Source organism: Bacillus rossius, chromosome 7, assembly GCF_032445375.1.
Source record: "Bacillus rossius redtenbacheri isolate Brsri chromosome 7, Brsri_v3, whole genome shotgun sequence".
Taxonomy (NCBI): domain Eukaryota; kingdom Metazoa; phylum Arthropoda; class Insecta; order Phasmatodea; family Bacillidae; genus Bacillus; species Bacillus rossius.
The window spans coordinates 36,453,768-36,469,474 of record NC_086335.1 but is presented as its reverse complement, the minus strand read 5'-3'; the positions used below and the strand labels follow the sequence as shown (position 1 = coordinate 36,469,474).

Sequence of the window (15,707 nt, the reverse complement as noted above, 5' to 3'; positions counted from 1 at the left end):
ACTGTAGGTTTTTACCATTTTGTTTCAGGCTTAATTTTATTGTATTTTTTTTACATTACTTTGCGTTTAAATGGTAAACGAAGTACCCTAAAATGTAAATAAAATGAAAAAATTTGTGTAGGCATTAAATTATGTTTGGCCCAAGAATGTATATATATATTATCCTCTTAATAGAATTTTTACAAATAAAATTCCTTCAATACACATTCCCATTAATCTTTATTTTGTATAAAGTTCTTGAGTTGTCTAAATAAATGGCTATAACATCTACCATGCTGCCCTCTATGTATTATCATGTGAACCATATACATTAGACAGCATGATCTGACCATTATGGTCAGACAGATCAGACAGACGCAACTGCGTGAATGTGGCAGGGTCTTGAGAGGTCGACACAAGCTTGTGTTCATTGCCCTCACTAATGGTCGCGAGGGGGTGGATGACCTTCCAGGAAGGCGCTGGCAACGTGGCAGCCTACTTTCACCACCCTGCGCATCATTCTCTGCCCCCTGCTACCCCCGCTCCAAGCTACGCGCGGAGCCTCAGGCGTTTAAATGTTTCTATTACAAATGCGCTTACTGTGTCCTTGTTTATCGAGATAGAGTATCAGCCATATTGACTTTAGTAAAGAATTCAACTCAGCCAAGACAGCTACTTGATTGTTAAGGTGATTTACAGAATAACCTGAAATCTATTCTAGTAAAGAATTCAACTCAGCCAAGACAGCTACTTGATTGTTAAGGTGATTTACAGAATAACCTGAAATCTATTCTACTTTGAATATTGTTATCTCCTTATATCTAATTATAAATAAATAAAAAAATCTAGAGCTGTAGCTGGACTAGGATCTTCAAAATCCATGATATAGTTCTTTTTGAAACCATACCATTACAAAAATTGTGGAAATCATGTGTAGATGTCTATCCCAGGGTTGGCCTGGATTCGGATGAAGCCCGGACTTAAGAGGCCCGACACATGACGTTCCCACCTAATATGCCTGAACATATTTTTCTTTGCCTATAAATCCCAGGTGTTGGATTACAAAGGTATTGGAGAAGAATCCTCACATTTCCTCAGTGGATGCTACAGTCGTTGCCCATCTGCATGCAGTTCCGGGCTGGGATACAGAGGTGATTTCACTCCCATTTGACTTGCCTTTCAAGGTTCCCCCCTCCCCAATTACTCTCTGTACAACCAAAACCAAACCGCAAGATGGTTATTCTTGAAAGAACATTTTGTTGGTAAATGTTTACAGTTAGTACCTACACAAGTGTAAGCATTATTTTTTGTGTATATTGTGGCTTATTGTAAAGTCACTACGACCCCTGCTGCGTCGTAGTGACACAGTTATTACTGTTAGAGGTTGTTATCTCTGAGTGTGGTTCTGTTACAGGAGCTGCAGGATGTGTGGCAACACTGCTGCATGATGGTGTCATGAACCCCGCTGAAGGTAAGTATCGTGTACAGCTATAATAGCGTTCCCTTTTTGTCGCCACCGTCGGTAAAACACAACCTTGCGTCCCTGTTCTCGGTGTAGTGGTGAAGCAACGGCTGCAGATGTACAACTCCCCGTACAAGTCTTGCTTGGAGTGCGTGGCCAAAATCTATCGGACTGAAGGGCTACGCGCATTCTACCGCTCCTACACCACCCAGTTGACCATGAACGTGCCGTTCCAGAGCATCCACTTCATGATGTACGAGTTCGTGCAGGGGCTGACGAACCCGGAGCACAGGTACAACCCCCCCGCGCACATGGTGTCCGGGGCCATAGCCGGAGGAGCGGCGGCGGCCATCACCACGCCCCTGGACGTGTGCAAGACCCTGCTGAACACCCAGCCCCACCAGGTGGGCCAGACCGGCCTCATCAACGCCATAAGGACGGTTTACAAGCTGGGCGGGCCCGCCGGCTACTTCCGCGGCATGCAGGCGCGCGTGCTGTACCAGATGCCGTCCACGGCCATCTGCTGGTCCATGTACGAGCTGTTCAAGTACCTGCTGGGCCGGACGGGCGCGGAGGGGGGGGAGCCCGCGGAGAGGGCGGGTCCGGGCGGGCCCCCGGGCCCCATCAAGACGATGGAGCTGCCGTCCGTGTCGGGCGCGGGACTGGTCGGTGCCCTGTCCTTTAACACCGTGCACGGTGCAGAGCACGCGGGACCTGGTCTCTTGGACATGAGGCACAGCTGAGCTCCGCCCCTGCGTGCCCGTCCCGGACGCTCGACACTTCAGAACGAGAGGGTCTACTTGTCGATCCGCCGACTCGATCCGAGAATATCGCTTGTACAGTTGGTAGACACCAGCGTAAGAAATACCAGTTATGAAAGATCTGTAGCTTGTAGTAGGTACAGATATTCTCTTAGGTGAAGTTGATTTAGTTCTTGTAGCTTGCAATAAATATCTTTATTTTTTTTTTGTTAAGTTCTTTCATATTCTCTCTTACTAATACTTCTTCTGTTAATTGCTTCCACTTTTCATTGCTATTTTTGGTACCAAACTAACTATTTAGTTTGCATACAAAATGCATGGTGTTTACCTGTCCCTGAGTACAAGCTGCCTTGTATTGGTAATGGTGTCTGAAAAACAATGCAACTTAATTTGAAAATGTATTATGGATATATTATGCTGCATATGAACGTGTTATATAGTTTAATGTCTTGTAGATCACCAGTATTCTCAGTGTGTGACCACCACGGCACATGAGTATAGACCTTTGTGAGCCATTCCCATGACTGATTAGCTCTTGTCTTTATTTCACAATAAACATCATGATGAAAATTGATGATGTAGGTGAAGGATGTTAATGTAAATTATTTTAAGAGGAATTGCCTATGGTGGTAATTTTATTTTGAATTTCGTAGAACTTTGATTGAAGGCATTCATCCTCAGTTACAAACATTGCAATAATACAGTCCATGCTGTCATGGCACTGTGCAGTTACTTGTTTTAGCAGTATTGCGTAGTCTTTATTCACTTTAAAAATGGCCACATAAGTTTCTAAAATTACAGTATTCATACATTTAAAATTTTTGTATTGTTCACGTAAGCAGAGATCTTGAGTTACAATGTTTGTGATAATAGAAACGGTTTCTGTGACTGCAGACAAATGTTATCTGTAATTATATTATGTTTGTGCAGTGCAACCAGATGTTAACATTAGTGTTTATTTAAAACTAAGGTTTGTGGAATATCTGCAGCTTGCTTATTTGTGAAGATTTGTGATCCATATTCCCGTAAACTTTTTAACTGTTTGTAGACTGTTAAAAATTCCATATTTATATAGCATTTTAAAATTGTTGTTGAGATTATGTTTGTTGAAAGACAAAGTTTTTGGGAAAATTTAAAGAGTTAATCAGTGACATAGTACTCCTTTTTTTATGCGAAAAATGGTTGATGGTTTAAATGGGCACATTTGGTCAACAATTCTTTGCTGTTCATCTGTTCAACATGTCTCTGTGTTATAAGTCTGCGTAGAGTTTATTTCTCAAGTTGCTGTTTTATATACGACATGGTAAGCATGCTGTTACTGTCGCATTGAATCATATATTTCAGCTTTGGTTTTCAGCACATTTACTCAAAATATTGTTACTATGAGTATTGAAATAAAGTGGAGTACATTACAAATATAGTCCACAGGACTGTACCACATAGGCCCTGCTATTCTTGTTGGATATTTTTAGGTTACAACCAGCTGTGGTTTGATATGCTCAGTAATTATGCTATGAAACAAGTTAAGGACTGCCTTTTTGAATGATATTTTTTATATTTATATATTGGTTTGTAAATATTTACATTATTCAATGTTTGTTTTATTGAGAAACTAAATGGAAATATATTTTATTAATTTGAAACTAATTTGGAGAAGTGTACATTTAAAAAATTTATTGGTTTGTGTATAATTTGAGATGTTTTAATATTTAGTGATGGTTGTCATCATGTTGTTTGAAGTAAAGGTGTAGTGTTGCAATTCTTTGTATTGTGATGTGTTGGTGCCAGGGGTGCTGGAGTGTACATACAAGCAGTTCATTTGCCGTTTGTTTCGTATTCAGTTATGTAAATGTTCAAGGACTGTACCCACGTCAGAGCATTGTTCGTGAGTCGTCTCATGCAAATATAGTATTTTGTATGCCAAGACTGAAAAGACAGCTACGCCTAGCTTTGCTGGAATATAGAGGTGGATTTGAAATTATTATATAGAATACTATATATTCTGGAAAGTTATAGTCTGTTGTGTGCATATTGTACACCTAAAAGTTGTTCCTTGGTCTACTGAAATACGTATTTTTATAAAACTTTTGTAGTTAGCAGCTAACAGACATTTACCATAGCTGTCGATGCAGAAGTGGCCTATGTAGCAAGTTTTTAATTATTTGATAATTGAACAAATGTCCTTGCATTTGACTCCAGTATTGTTTTTACCCGAGATGGCAGCATAGAATTTTGACATCCGGAGTCACGTTCATCAAACCATAATCACCACAAGGCCCTAACTATCCTCCAACTGATAGGGGAACCAGTCAGATGTAATTATATGCACACATTATTCACATGGTGTGAATTGTGCAGTGAACAACCGATCCCATTTAATTTTTAGTGTGGAATCATTGGATAATGGTGAAGTATGTCAATTGTAAACCATTTTTTGCAGCATTTAAGATATTGTAATATGATGCAACTATATGACATTCAATTAGTGTAGGGAAGGCATCAGATCGGGAGAAAATAAAGAAATTCTGGAAATGTTTTTGAAGAGTTTGGCTAATATAAGCAATTAAAGTAGCCCATATTTTGACAATATCTGTGTTTAAAGTGTATTCTGTGTCCATGTAAATTCTTTAATTAGTCTGGGGTCGCTAATGTAGAAGTAACATGATCAGTCACTCGCAAACAATTCTCTCAAAGCTGGTTATTGTGATTCCTTTTTTTTTAAATTCAAAATTATGGTAAAAATGATTATTTGTGCACTGAATGTTATATTTATATATTTATATTTTACAAGATATGACCCAATAAGGTTGATTCAGTGTTACAACAAAGAAGCTCACTAAAAGAGTTGTAATAAATAAGAAATGTTCAAATTTTACAATTATTGTTTACTTGCATTAGCTCGTAACTTTATTTGCATAATATAAATTATTACAGCTGATAGCTTTAGTGCCGCTGCTTTGCCCAGAGTTGATGACTTAAAAGTAACAAATCTCTATGCATGTTAGGCTAAATGATCACATGTAAACTTTGAGCACTGGATAATCTCGAGCAAGCCATAGTTGGCCATGGGAAAGAATGATGTGCTTGAATTTTCTGTCTCACAGTGTTTTTTTTATGTAACATATATCCAAAAGTTTATTAGATTCAGACGTATATATTTTACCATAAAACCAAAACTACCCTAATTTTATTTCTTCACTTGTCAAATTTAAAAAAAAAAATTTACAATGCACTGTGCAACTTTTAATGCATTTAATACATTTTCAGTTTCATTCATTTCTTTTTATTAGATTGTTTTATACATTTTTCTTGATGGTACCAAAACTACCCCTTTAGGGGTGAAATTTCATAATAAAATCTAGTTTTTTTAATCAATCCAGTATACAGGCTTTATCTGTTATAAATTTTATCCAAATTTATTCAGTTGTATAGAAGTGACTAACCAACATCCAGACTATTTATTACACATTTACAAGATATTCAGAAATTGCTGGGCATCATTTATAGGGTGGCAGGGAATGCCAAAATAAGTAATTTTTGTTAAGGAAGATATTTCCTGAAACTCAACTCTGTGAAGTTAAAGGCGCGAACATGAGCACGCAAGTTTAAATTTTGCCTGCGGCAGTTCTCTGGTTGAGAGGATGCGTGACCACAGCGCAGTGACCCTTCGTGGTAGAAACTCCCAGTTGCAGGCAGTCGCTGTACGACTTAAATCAGAATCGTTTATGTAAAACTTTAGGTTATTAATGAAACACCAAGTTTCCATAGTAAATCAATAAATATCTAGGGGAAACCGAATAACTAAAGGCAACAGATGGAGAGATAAAAGTTTAGAGCAGGATATGATGGCACGAAAGGTTGCATCTCACTAGTCTACAGAACAATTTATTTTTAGCTGTCCATAATATAGTTTTGATTTTAAAATTATTTTCATAAGGAGGCCCTCATATTTTATAAACAATCTCTGAAATATTTCAAATATACAATTTTAAAATCACATTTGGTTAAATTTTCCTTTTAAAACAACCCTATAATTTGCTGCATTTTTCACTAAACTAATGAAAATAAGTGCAATACAGTACACTCCCGATAATCCACGAAATTAAGTGGCAGGGCCACCGCGGATAGTGAAAATTGCGGAAAATCCGCAAAAGAGCTGAAAATGGGAAACAAAAAAAAAGGAAACATTAATTTTAACTTAGAAATCTAAAAATATATGTACAGTAAAAGTTACAATTAACAGTAAAAATTTTTAAAAGATGCTAAAATTTTAGTATTTTACTGAATAATTAACATACAATACATTTCAGTAATGTAAACATAAAAGTGCTCGGTACTTAGTAACAAGGATACAGTACATACTGTACGTACTCAGAGACTTCATTAGACACTAAAACAGCACAACTCTTTAAATTTACAACTTTTTGAAAAAAAAATCAGTCACTTGCTTTTGTTTCTTGCTTTTCTTAATTCTTGATTGAATGTTCCTCTAAATAGTGAAGCAGTCCGACGATGTGTTGCAAAGCCGCTTCGTGAGTCATTCGCGCCTTCGCACTGGGCTCGTCTTCTTCACTTTCACTTTGCTCTTTTTCCTTTGCGCGCTCTCCCCTTGCTTTGTTAGCGATTTTTTCATCTGTCAAGCACTCGAACCCCGGCTCGTTAGCGTCACACTCCAACAACTCTGCTATGTTCCCAACGTCGACATTCTCACCACCCGGAACTTATTTTACCAAGTCGGCCAGCGTTGCTGTTGGCATGACAAAATCTTCATTCTCTTCTTCATAACTCAAAGGGTTTAGATTATCATTTGATTCGACATTAGGCAAGAGTTTTCTCCATGACTTATACAGAGTTGATGGTTTCACTAAGTCCCATGCAGATGCAATGTCGTAGATGCTGTCAAGGATTATGTAGTGCTTCCAAAACTCTTTTAGATCACAACCTTCTTCAATTTTGGACATTAGCAGCTTGGCTCTGTACGTTCTTTTCATTTTTGCAATAACCCCTTGGTCCATGGGTTGCACTAGCGAGGTAATGTTTGGGGGGGAGAAACTTTGCAAAAATTTGCCCCTCAGAAGATTTCAATACACTTGTAGCTGGATGAGAAGGTGTGTTGTCGATCAACAGCACAGCCTTTTTAGGCAAATTTTTTGCTTTAAGGTGTTTACGCACTTGAGGAACAAAAATCATTTTGAACCATTATTGAAATATTTTTTGGTTCATCCATCCTTTCTTTTGGTTATAATAATCAACTGGCAAATTTTCTGCTCTTGTACCCTTGAATGATCTCGGTTTTTTGGACTTTCCAATGACAAGAAGTCTAAGCTTATGACCACCCATAGCGTTACTGCACGACATGATGGTTATCCTTTCTTTGCTGCTTTTATGCCCCGCCGCTTGACGTTCACTTTCAAATACCAAAGTGCGAGTGGGAAGACATTTCCAAAAGAGTCCCGATTCATCTGCGTTGTAAATTTGTTCAAAGGATAACTTCTCTTTTAAAACAAATTTTTCAAATTCATGTTGAAAATCGACATCTGCTTGTTGGTCGCCACAAAGTTTTTGTCCGTCAAGTCCACGAATTCCATGACGCTGCTTAAAACGAGTTAACCAGCCAGATGATGCATCAAAATTTCCTTGCAGCCCTAACAGATCAAAAAATGTTTTTGCCTTAGCCACGATGATAGGACTGTTTACAGGGGTACCCTCATTTCGCACCTGAGCTAACCACTCCACCAATGCCGAGTCTAGATTTTCAAAGGTAGAACTCTTCATAGTTTTTCGTTTTTTCATCGCAGAAGCATTGTCCTACATTGATGCAAAGTTCACCAGTTTGTCTTTTTTCTTTAAAATGTCACGCACTTTTGTTTCCTCGACTCTATAATCTAAACACATCTGCTTCCTTGAAGTGCCATTTTCTACTTTAGAGATCATTTCCAGTCTTAGCGTAATCGTCAACATGACCTTTTTTCTCTTTTCTGCCATTTTAAATCCGTAACGAAAAACACCAAACCAGGCAAACACAAACACTAAACACTAAAACATGACGTAACTAAGCAAAACTAAACTTCGACTGGTCAGCAATCACGCTCAGTGTCAACTGAAAAGGGTGATCGGAGAGAAAAAGGTGGCTGTGTCAATAGACCAGAGAGAAAGAAAGGAAGAGGCCAAGAGGGTGATGGAGGGGGAAGGGGAGGGGAGTGACCTTGGCTGACTGTCTGCTCGTCAAAGCAACCATACGACTAAAAACAAAGCGCTGCAGAGACAAAAATAGCAATGCATGCCAGCCTACTGTGTGAGTTCCGAGAAGGCCTGTGGCGTTTTACTGTATACTGCACACAATACACTCGTCAGTAGAGTTCAAATTTGCTCACTTGTAATAAAATACATATTTATATATGTGCTGTATTTTTTCGTAGCATGCGCGGATAATAGGGAGTTTACTCTACATCTATTTTAGGTTGAAGAAACAGTAATATTTAGAATTTTTTTTAAAATTTTTAATTTATTGTGATAGGTGACTGAATTTGGTCCGAATGTCTCGTTGACATTGGGTCATTAGAGACAATGAAGGATGATTAGATGGGATTGTAGTATTGGTGGAATTAATTGGTTGAAAAAATTGGAGTATTTGGAGAAAATACACCAATTTACTGACACGTTTACCACTTGCCAAATATTTTGCAATTGAAAAATGTGGCAGACATTACCAGCAGATACGTCTGTTGTGAAAGGGCGCTTGATAAATTTTCCTTTCACCTTGCCATACACCATTATCATCATTTGCCATGTCCGTGAATGTAAAGGCTGCTTTGCTATTGCTGTTTGTTGAATTGGTAATTGCAGCACCGTTCTCGCTAACAGTAAACTCAGCGCTAATCGCCCAAAAGCAAACATCTAAATGCACCACAGCCAATCATCCTTGGCGGTTTACACCAGCCGGGCGAGCATGGTTCTCTTTTTCGCCCGTCATAGGGATGACACGTCATCGGTATGACGCTTCGCTACTAAAAGCGAGCATGGATCTTTTTTGCCTTCTGGAAGACGCCTTAGTTACGACATGCCCGTCATACGTAAGGCGCAATGGCTGGTCAGTCGTAGACCCGTCATAGCCGTCATAACCCTGTCATACAGCAGACTACGTGTGTAACTTTCATTTAATACTGGGAAATAATTCTTTCAAATGAGTTAAATAATATATTTTCGTGATATTTAAAGTTTTGCCTCAATTCTATTTACTCAGAAATTACATATGTGAGATATACGATGTATCTAAAAAAAAAAAAGTTATGTTTTTCTCTGAACAAACTTCGAAACAACTTGTTTCCGATAATAATCACGCCGCATAAATAAATACTTAGTTTCTATGTTTCGTGTGAATAAGACACATTGATTCTTTTTTCTCGTTATTTTTAACTGCACAATACTCAGTTAACCAAAATATATCATACTAAGAAAACTGCCGATCTGCCTACTTTTGTCATTTCACTTAATAAAAAAATAAAGGTCAGGACAAAATAACGTAATATTTCAACTAGATAGAAGATAACATCACATTATTTAATTATTCTGTATAAAAGTTAAGTGTAAAACACCTATAAGCGTGTGGCTTATTAAACTTCTAAAAACAACTCATTTCCCCTTCAGCTTCCATACGTGTAATAAAAAAAATCACTTCTAAAAATAAAATACATGCATTGTTAAGGTTGAAAATACACAAGAATGCTGCTGATAAATACATAGTAGTCTGATGGTTATTTTAAACCTTCGTTTTATCGCATTTTAAACACAAAGCATTTCCTCCAAACATTTAGTGACTTTTAGGTTAGGCCTACTCCCCACCCTCGTTGGTGGCTAGGTTTGCTCCTGCTGTATCGCATATTGAAACGTATTTTATTCACCTAAGATTCGCTCAAATACTTTCAGTATGATAAAATTGTAACAATGTAGGAATAATAGTGTTTCACGTAGAGTTGAGAGGTTTCGTGTTTATAGTTCATACGAAAATTGTAATTTGTGAGAGGAGCGGCTTATGTGAAAAGAAAGTAATTCCATTATAGGGTATGTTTAGTTCCTCTACTCTTCTGGTAGTTATAAAATGCAGAAACAATTCTGTCAACTACAGTTTACTTAATAAATTATATTCAGGCATTTAATTAACAACACCGACTTCGTGTTATATTGTTTCAAGCTTGCACGATGCTAAATAAATAATATCAGCGTATTCACCCAATACATATGCTACGGTACAAAATAGTGTGAATAAAACTTGCAGTGCACTAGAAAATATGCTATAAACAAGTCTAAGGATAATATAAATAAATATAACAGTAGTATTTTTTGAACAGTGGGACGTATAGCATATTGAGTTGTTTCGGTACCTTCAAATCGGCAAATTAACTTTAACGGTGACGAAAATTACCAAATAATGATTAAATCAGGTCTAGTATTGTAATGTTTCACGTCGAGTCACAAAAGTGTTTTTAAATTTTTTCATCATATGATTTAAAGTAATAACAACTGACAATTGAAAACAATATTAATAATAACGGGCAACACGTTTCACAAGATCCCTAAATAATAATTTCATATTAAAAACTACAAACTTTCACAGTTTATAATGCACTCCTTAACCTTCTTATATACTTTTTAATAATCATAAACGACTTTGCTATGTAAAATGATTTTATTATATTTTGAGACAGACGTGACGGGTGTTTTACTGAGAAAAAAATAGTCTGTAAAACTTATATTTACGGAAAACCAACAGGCGTACAATGAAAAATGATATAAATATTGAATATAGTTGTGGAAAATATATAATTCGATAGACACATCATGCCTAAGTTTTACGAATGTCCACAATCTTGTTTTCGTGTAGGTAGTTTTCTATTGGCTGTAAATTGCTAGCAGATACGCCAACTGCCAAATAAAACACATCCTTTCTGTGAATTCACTGCCAACCTCTGCATATTATCGATTGCCAAGCCGTCGTAGGTAAGGCGCCTTAGCGATGACGGAAGAGATATGACGATGGGATCCGTGCTCGCATTTTCACGCGGCCGTCATAACTCCGCCGTCATACCGGCGACGCGTCGTCGCTATGACGGTGGCGAGGAAAAGAACCATGCTCGACCCACAGGCTGCCGGGCGCTACTGCGTATGGCTAACTCTAAACAACTGCGCTTAGCTCGTTGCCTGCTTACCGCGGAGCTTTTAAACATCACTGATCTGCACTTGTGCATCCTTAGCCAGTGGACCGTTGCATTGTTTCGTGCGAAATTGAAATTTGTGTGGTCCTGTTGCAGGGTTGTGTTTTCGGAAGTATGTTCTGTAACAATTTTTCGTTTTTGCCTTCTCTGCCACCTGTTAAATTTATGCTGCACAATTTATGAACACTGAATATTAGTAGGATAGGATGTTAAAGTATCCATAGTAATTAAATAAAAAGACAAAACATTGAAATAAGCCAGAACACATCTGTACATTGTAAAAAATAAAATAGAAATACCCTAGCGCCTTTAGTGTTCTCATGAGAAAATCCCTCACAGGTAAAGCAGCCGCTTGACAATAACTTGTTTACGGGCTTGGTTAACACGTGATGCCCTTAAAATAAATACTAGATTGTGCTAAAAGTTCTGAGCTCGGCTAGAGGGAGAAACTAGAATTAGGAGTGAAGAAATAAGAATTCAAATTTAAAAAGAATAGTTTTGAAAAAAAAAATTATATAATGACAACTGACAGGTTTAAACATCTCATACATTGTAATTGTAGGGTAAATCAAATCATTTTCTATTGATAACACTGTTGCCCACCAATAATGATGCTTTTTCGTGTGACAGAGCTTAATAAAAATTTATTTTTTAATTAAATTCTGCATCTGGGAAAAATATTCTGCATTAGAAAACCTAGTTCTTTTTTGTTTGTATTTAAAGATAAAATATTGTTTACATATTTATTAAGTAATGTTATAGTGAGAATTTTTAAAATTTTCTACAAATAAAATTATATACAGAAGTTCTCATGATAGAGTATGCACAAATATGCAAAATTCACTGATTTTTGTGATAGAAATAATTTAAATATTTGAAGACAGTAATTTCTATTTTATGTTAATTCATACCAAGTTATTCTTTACATTGGCTGGACATATGGATTCTTACTGATTTATACTTCTTTTTTTTTTGCTTTTATTTGAATGACATTTGGATAATAAATGCCCCTCATATGTTGTCTGACATTTGCATAAAGTGCAAATATTTAATAAACTTATAGTTTTTTTAAAAAAAAGTTTTTATGATTGAATGAACTAAAAATTAAAAAAAAATAACATTATTTGACTAACAGCCAAATAATGCACCACAACTCTTTTTAACTAAAAATATGTAGTGATTGATATTTGTCTTGAATTTTCTATCAGTAATAACACTATGATTTGTAATATCTAATATATTTTATATTACTAATTTTAGGCTGTTGTCATTACGAAAATAGAAGAGAGCACCCTACACTTTTAGTAATACAGAGTTGTGGTGCATTATTTGTCTGTTGGATGAAAAACTTTAAATTTAAATTTCATTTTTTAATTTTCAGTTCATTCAAAGATAACAGCTGAGTTTTTTTTTTAAACTATAAGTTAATTTAATTTTTTTAGTCTCAAAATAAAAATACTGAATATGAGTAATTGAAACAAATTAAAAATACTAAATATGATTAATGAAAGTATTTATATGTTACAATTAACTTAAAATTAGTCATTAATGTTCACTTAATATAGTCATTTCAGCTAATGTGTCAATATGACATAGAAATTTTCTTGTTATCATAGAGCAATCAAGTTCTCCTTGAAGACCAACCAGTGACTTCACGCAAGTGCTACATAAGCCTGTCTGGCAGCAAAGACGTGATCCCAAATAACTGCATAATTTACAGTGCAGCCTTGCATTTTATGCACAGTAGATCCCCAACTCAGTATTAATGGCAACATTCGCCTTTTAGCATTACCATAGCTGTATTTCGCTGGAAACCGAATGGCTATTGGTTTAATTGTATGTAAACTATCTGTGCTGAAACAACACGGACTGATCGAATGTCCTTATCATACACTTTATCAGGCCGGAAGAGTGGCCATGATTTCAGATTTAGTACCCATGTTGCCATTAACGAACCCTGGGCACATTTTCCACCATAATCCAACCTTTTGGATCATAAACACTCCAAATCGAAAAAGCATTGAGTTTTAAAATTTTGGGTCTTTCCCCCCCCCTTTCTCCTCCCCTCAAGGTAACTGTCAACCCTGGGGCAAATTTCCACCATGCCCGACCTCGTGGATATACAAAAAGCCTGGTTATTACCCATAGCTCAAATAGTGTTTTTTTTAACTCTCTGAACCTCCACTTTCCCCCTTAACACTAAGGTCTTAAGTTATCAACATAGTGTATTGTCAGAGGTACTTTATTATGTACACAAAATTTTAACACATTTGGACATCTAAACACGGGTAAAATTTGCATGGAAAGATTTTATTACATAGTCCATTCGCACATAATAGATGAAGCTAATAAAATTGTGGTAAAAATGTGAAATTTTTGATGAATCAATCAGCTAACTTTATAAAAAAAATACTGTGTTAAATGGTTTGATATCAAAGCTAGTTCCTTTTTGTAATGAAAGTAGCAAGCCTTAATGAATTTTTTTTTTTTTCAGTAGTAGGTAACTAAATCCTGTTGTTACACTATAATAAAAAGAGGAGGGGGTGGAAATTTAATTTTTTTTATTAATGCTGCCTTATCAAAACTGTCTTCAAATATTTCCTGAATTTCTTCATTTTCAGAAGGCAATTACAAGAATAAAGATGGAGAAACACTGATGTGGTGAATGCTCTGCACAAGCAGTTGAATATTGATTCAAAATGATATAACTTCCTTTTAGTTTTTAGGTATGCGTTTAAAATTTGTGATTTTTTACATTGGTGGTCTGGTTAGCATCTAGGTGTAGTTGCACATTTGTGGTCGAGGGAACCACGTCAATTCTGTGTAATATGTAGTTACGAAACCTCTTCAATTTATTTACGTTCCAACACTAATCTGCTTGCTGTGCCTATGAAATGGTATTGTAATGCATCTATGCTTTCAGCTACAGAGTGTTTAATTTGTAATTCGTAATGCAAGTTCGCTGATCTGTTCAAATTATTCTGGCCACATATTTGAGCATATTGTTAAACATCAGGACTATTATGTAACTCATCATTTTGTTAATGGCATGTTAGAGGAAGCTTTATTCTTCATAATTTTGCTGTTCATCATCAGAGTTCATGAAGTAATCTGTACTTTCAAGACTTTCTGTGCAAAGTAAAAATTGAAGTGAAAAAACAATAACTTATGAAGAAATGTTTGTTATTTGCTATAGAAACAATATTTGAATCTTAGTTTTAACATTTATTGAGAGTCATAATGTAGAACTTGCATGTTTTTTCTGGCAGTCATACCACCATAACACAAATCATTGTATACAAACGCAAAAAAAAAATGGCTGTGATATTGTCCTTATCATTGTTGTTAATGATATTGACTTTTAAGGGAAGTAATATCATTGCTAGGATAAGAACTGTCACAACTGAAACTTGTGTAACATTTATTTTATTTTCTCAGTTATGAATAAAAACTCAATTGATAAATTTGAGACTGTAAAAAGTATTTTGTGTATTGTGGTTTCAGACGGTGAAGAATTTGCTACAGGTAAGTACGGTACCTACATGTCAACAGTAAATGGACAATTGTTTTGCTGATTAGCACAGACAAGTATGCATGTGGTATTATGCTAATGGAATGACAGTGTTTTCTTGGTGCTGTGTTCACAATAAATCAGTTTAATTGTAATGAGAATACTATTTAAATTTACAGTTTTATGTTGTAGCCTCGGGGAGAGCTGTATGCTGCTCGTTCAGAACATTCAAGCTGGGCCATCTAGAGAATCGTAAAGTGTCCAGGGGCATATAATTTTGTCGGCCCACTCCCTTTCACTTAATACACAGTCTTCAATTAAAAAAAAAAAAATTGCATGTAACTCTGTAGGGGAGAGGGGGGCACATTTCAACATGGGGCACCTTTCAACAGCTTGAAATTTATACCAATGGAGCCTTGTTTTGATTGGTTAATGGAAAACTAATCAAGTTCCACTACAGAACAACAGCTAGCAATGGATTTCCCTCCATTTCTTTTCATAAGTGCTTTGTGATTCAGTAAACACTGTTTTATGTGTTGCAAAGTAAAAAGTGATTATTGTTTTCAGCACTGCATTTTACAGTCACTACTTTGATGGATGTAAGTAGGATTTATTTACCCAATTAAATAAGAAATTCTGCATCTAAAAATATTATGAACATCTTTAAAAACAGTTTCTAAAAGTAGTAACATTACTATAACTTCAATGATTGCTCATGGGGCAGATATCAACAAACTGCTGTGGGTAGATTTCAACATTGTTGAAATGTACCCCTTTACATG

General features: G+C 36.1%; 1 protein-coding gene across 1 annotated transcript in view; it reads left to right on the top strand.

Annotated features, from left to right (window-relative positions):
• Positions 1-15,080, top strand: part of LOC134533817 (mitoferrin-1) — a 38,346-nt gene extending 23,266 nt beyond the window's left edge. The window contains exons 3-4 of the mRNA XM_063371498.1: positions 1,394-1,450; positions 1,538-15,080. Coding sequence (XP_063227568.1) covers positions 1,394-1,450; positions 1,538-2,184 — 704 coding nt within the window. The 3' untranslated portion in view covers positions 2,185-15,080. The remainder of the gene's footprint in view (positions 1-1,393; positions 1,451-1,537) is intronic.
• The last annotated feature ends 627 nt before the right edge of the window (positions 15,081-15,707 follow it).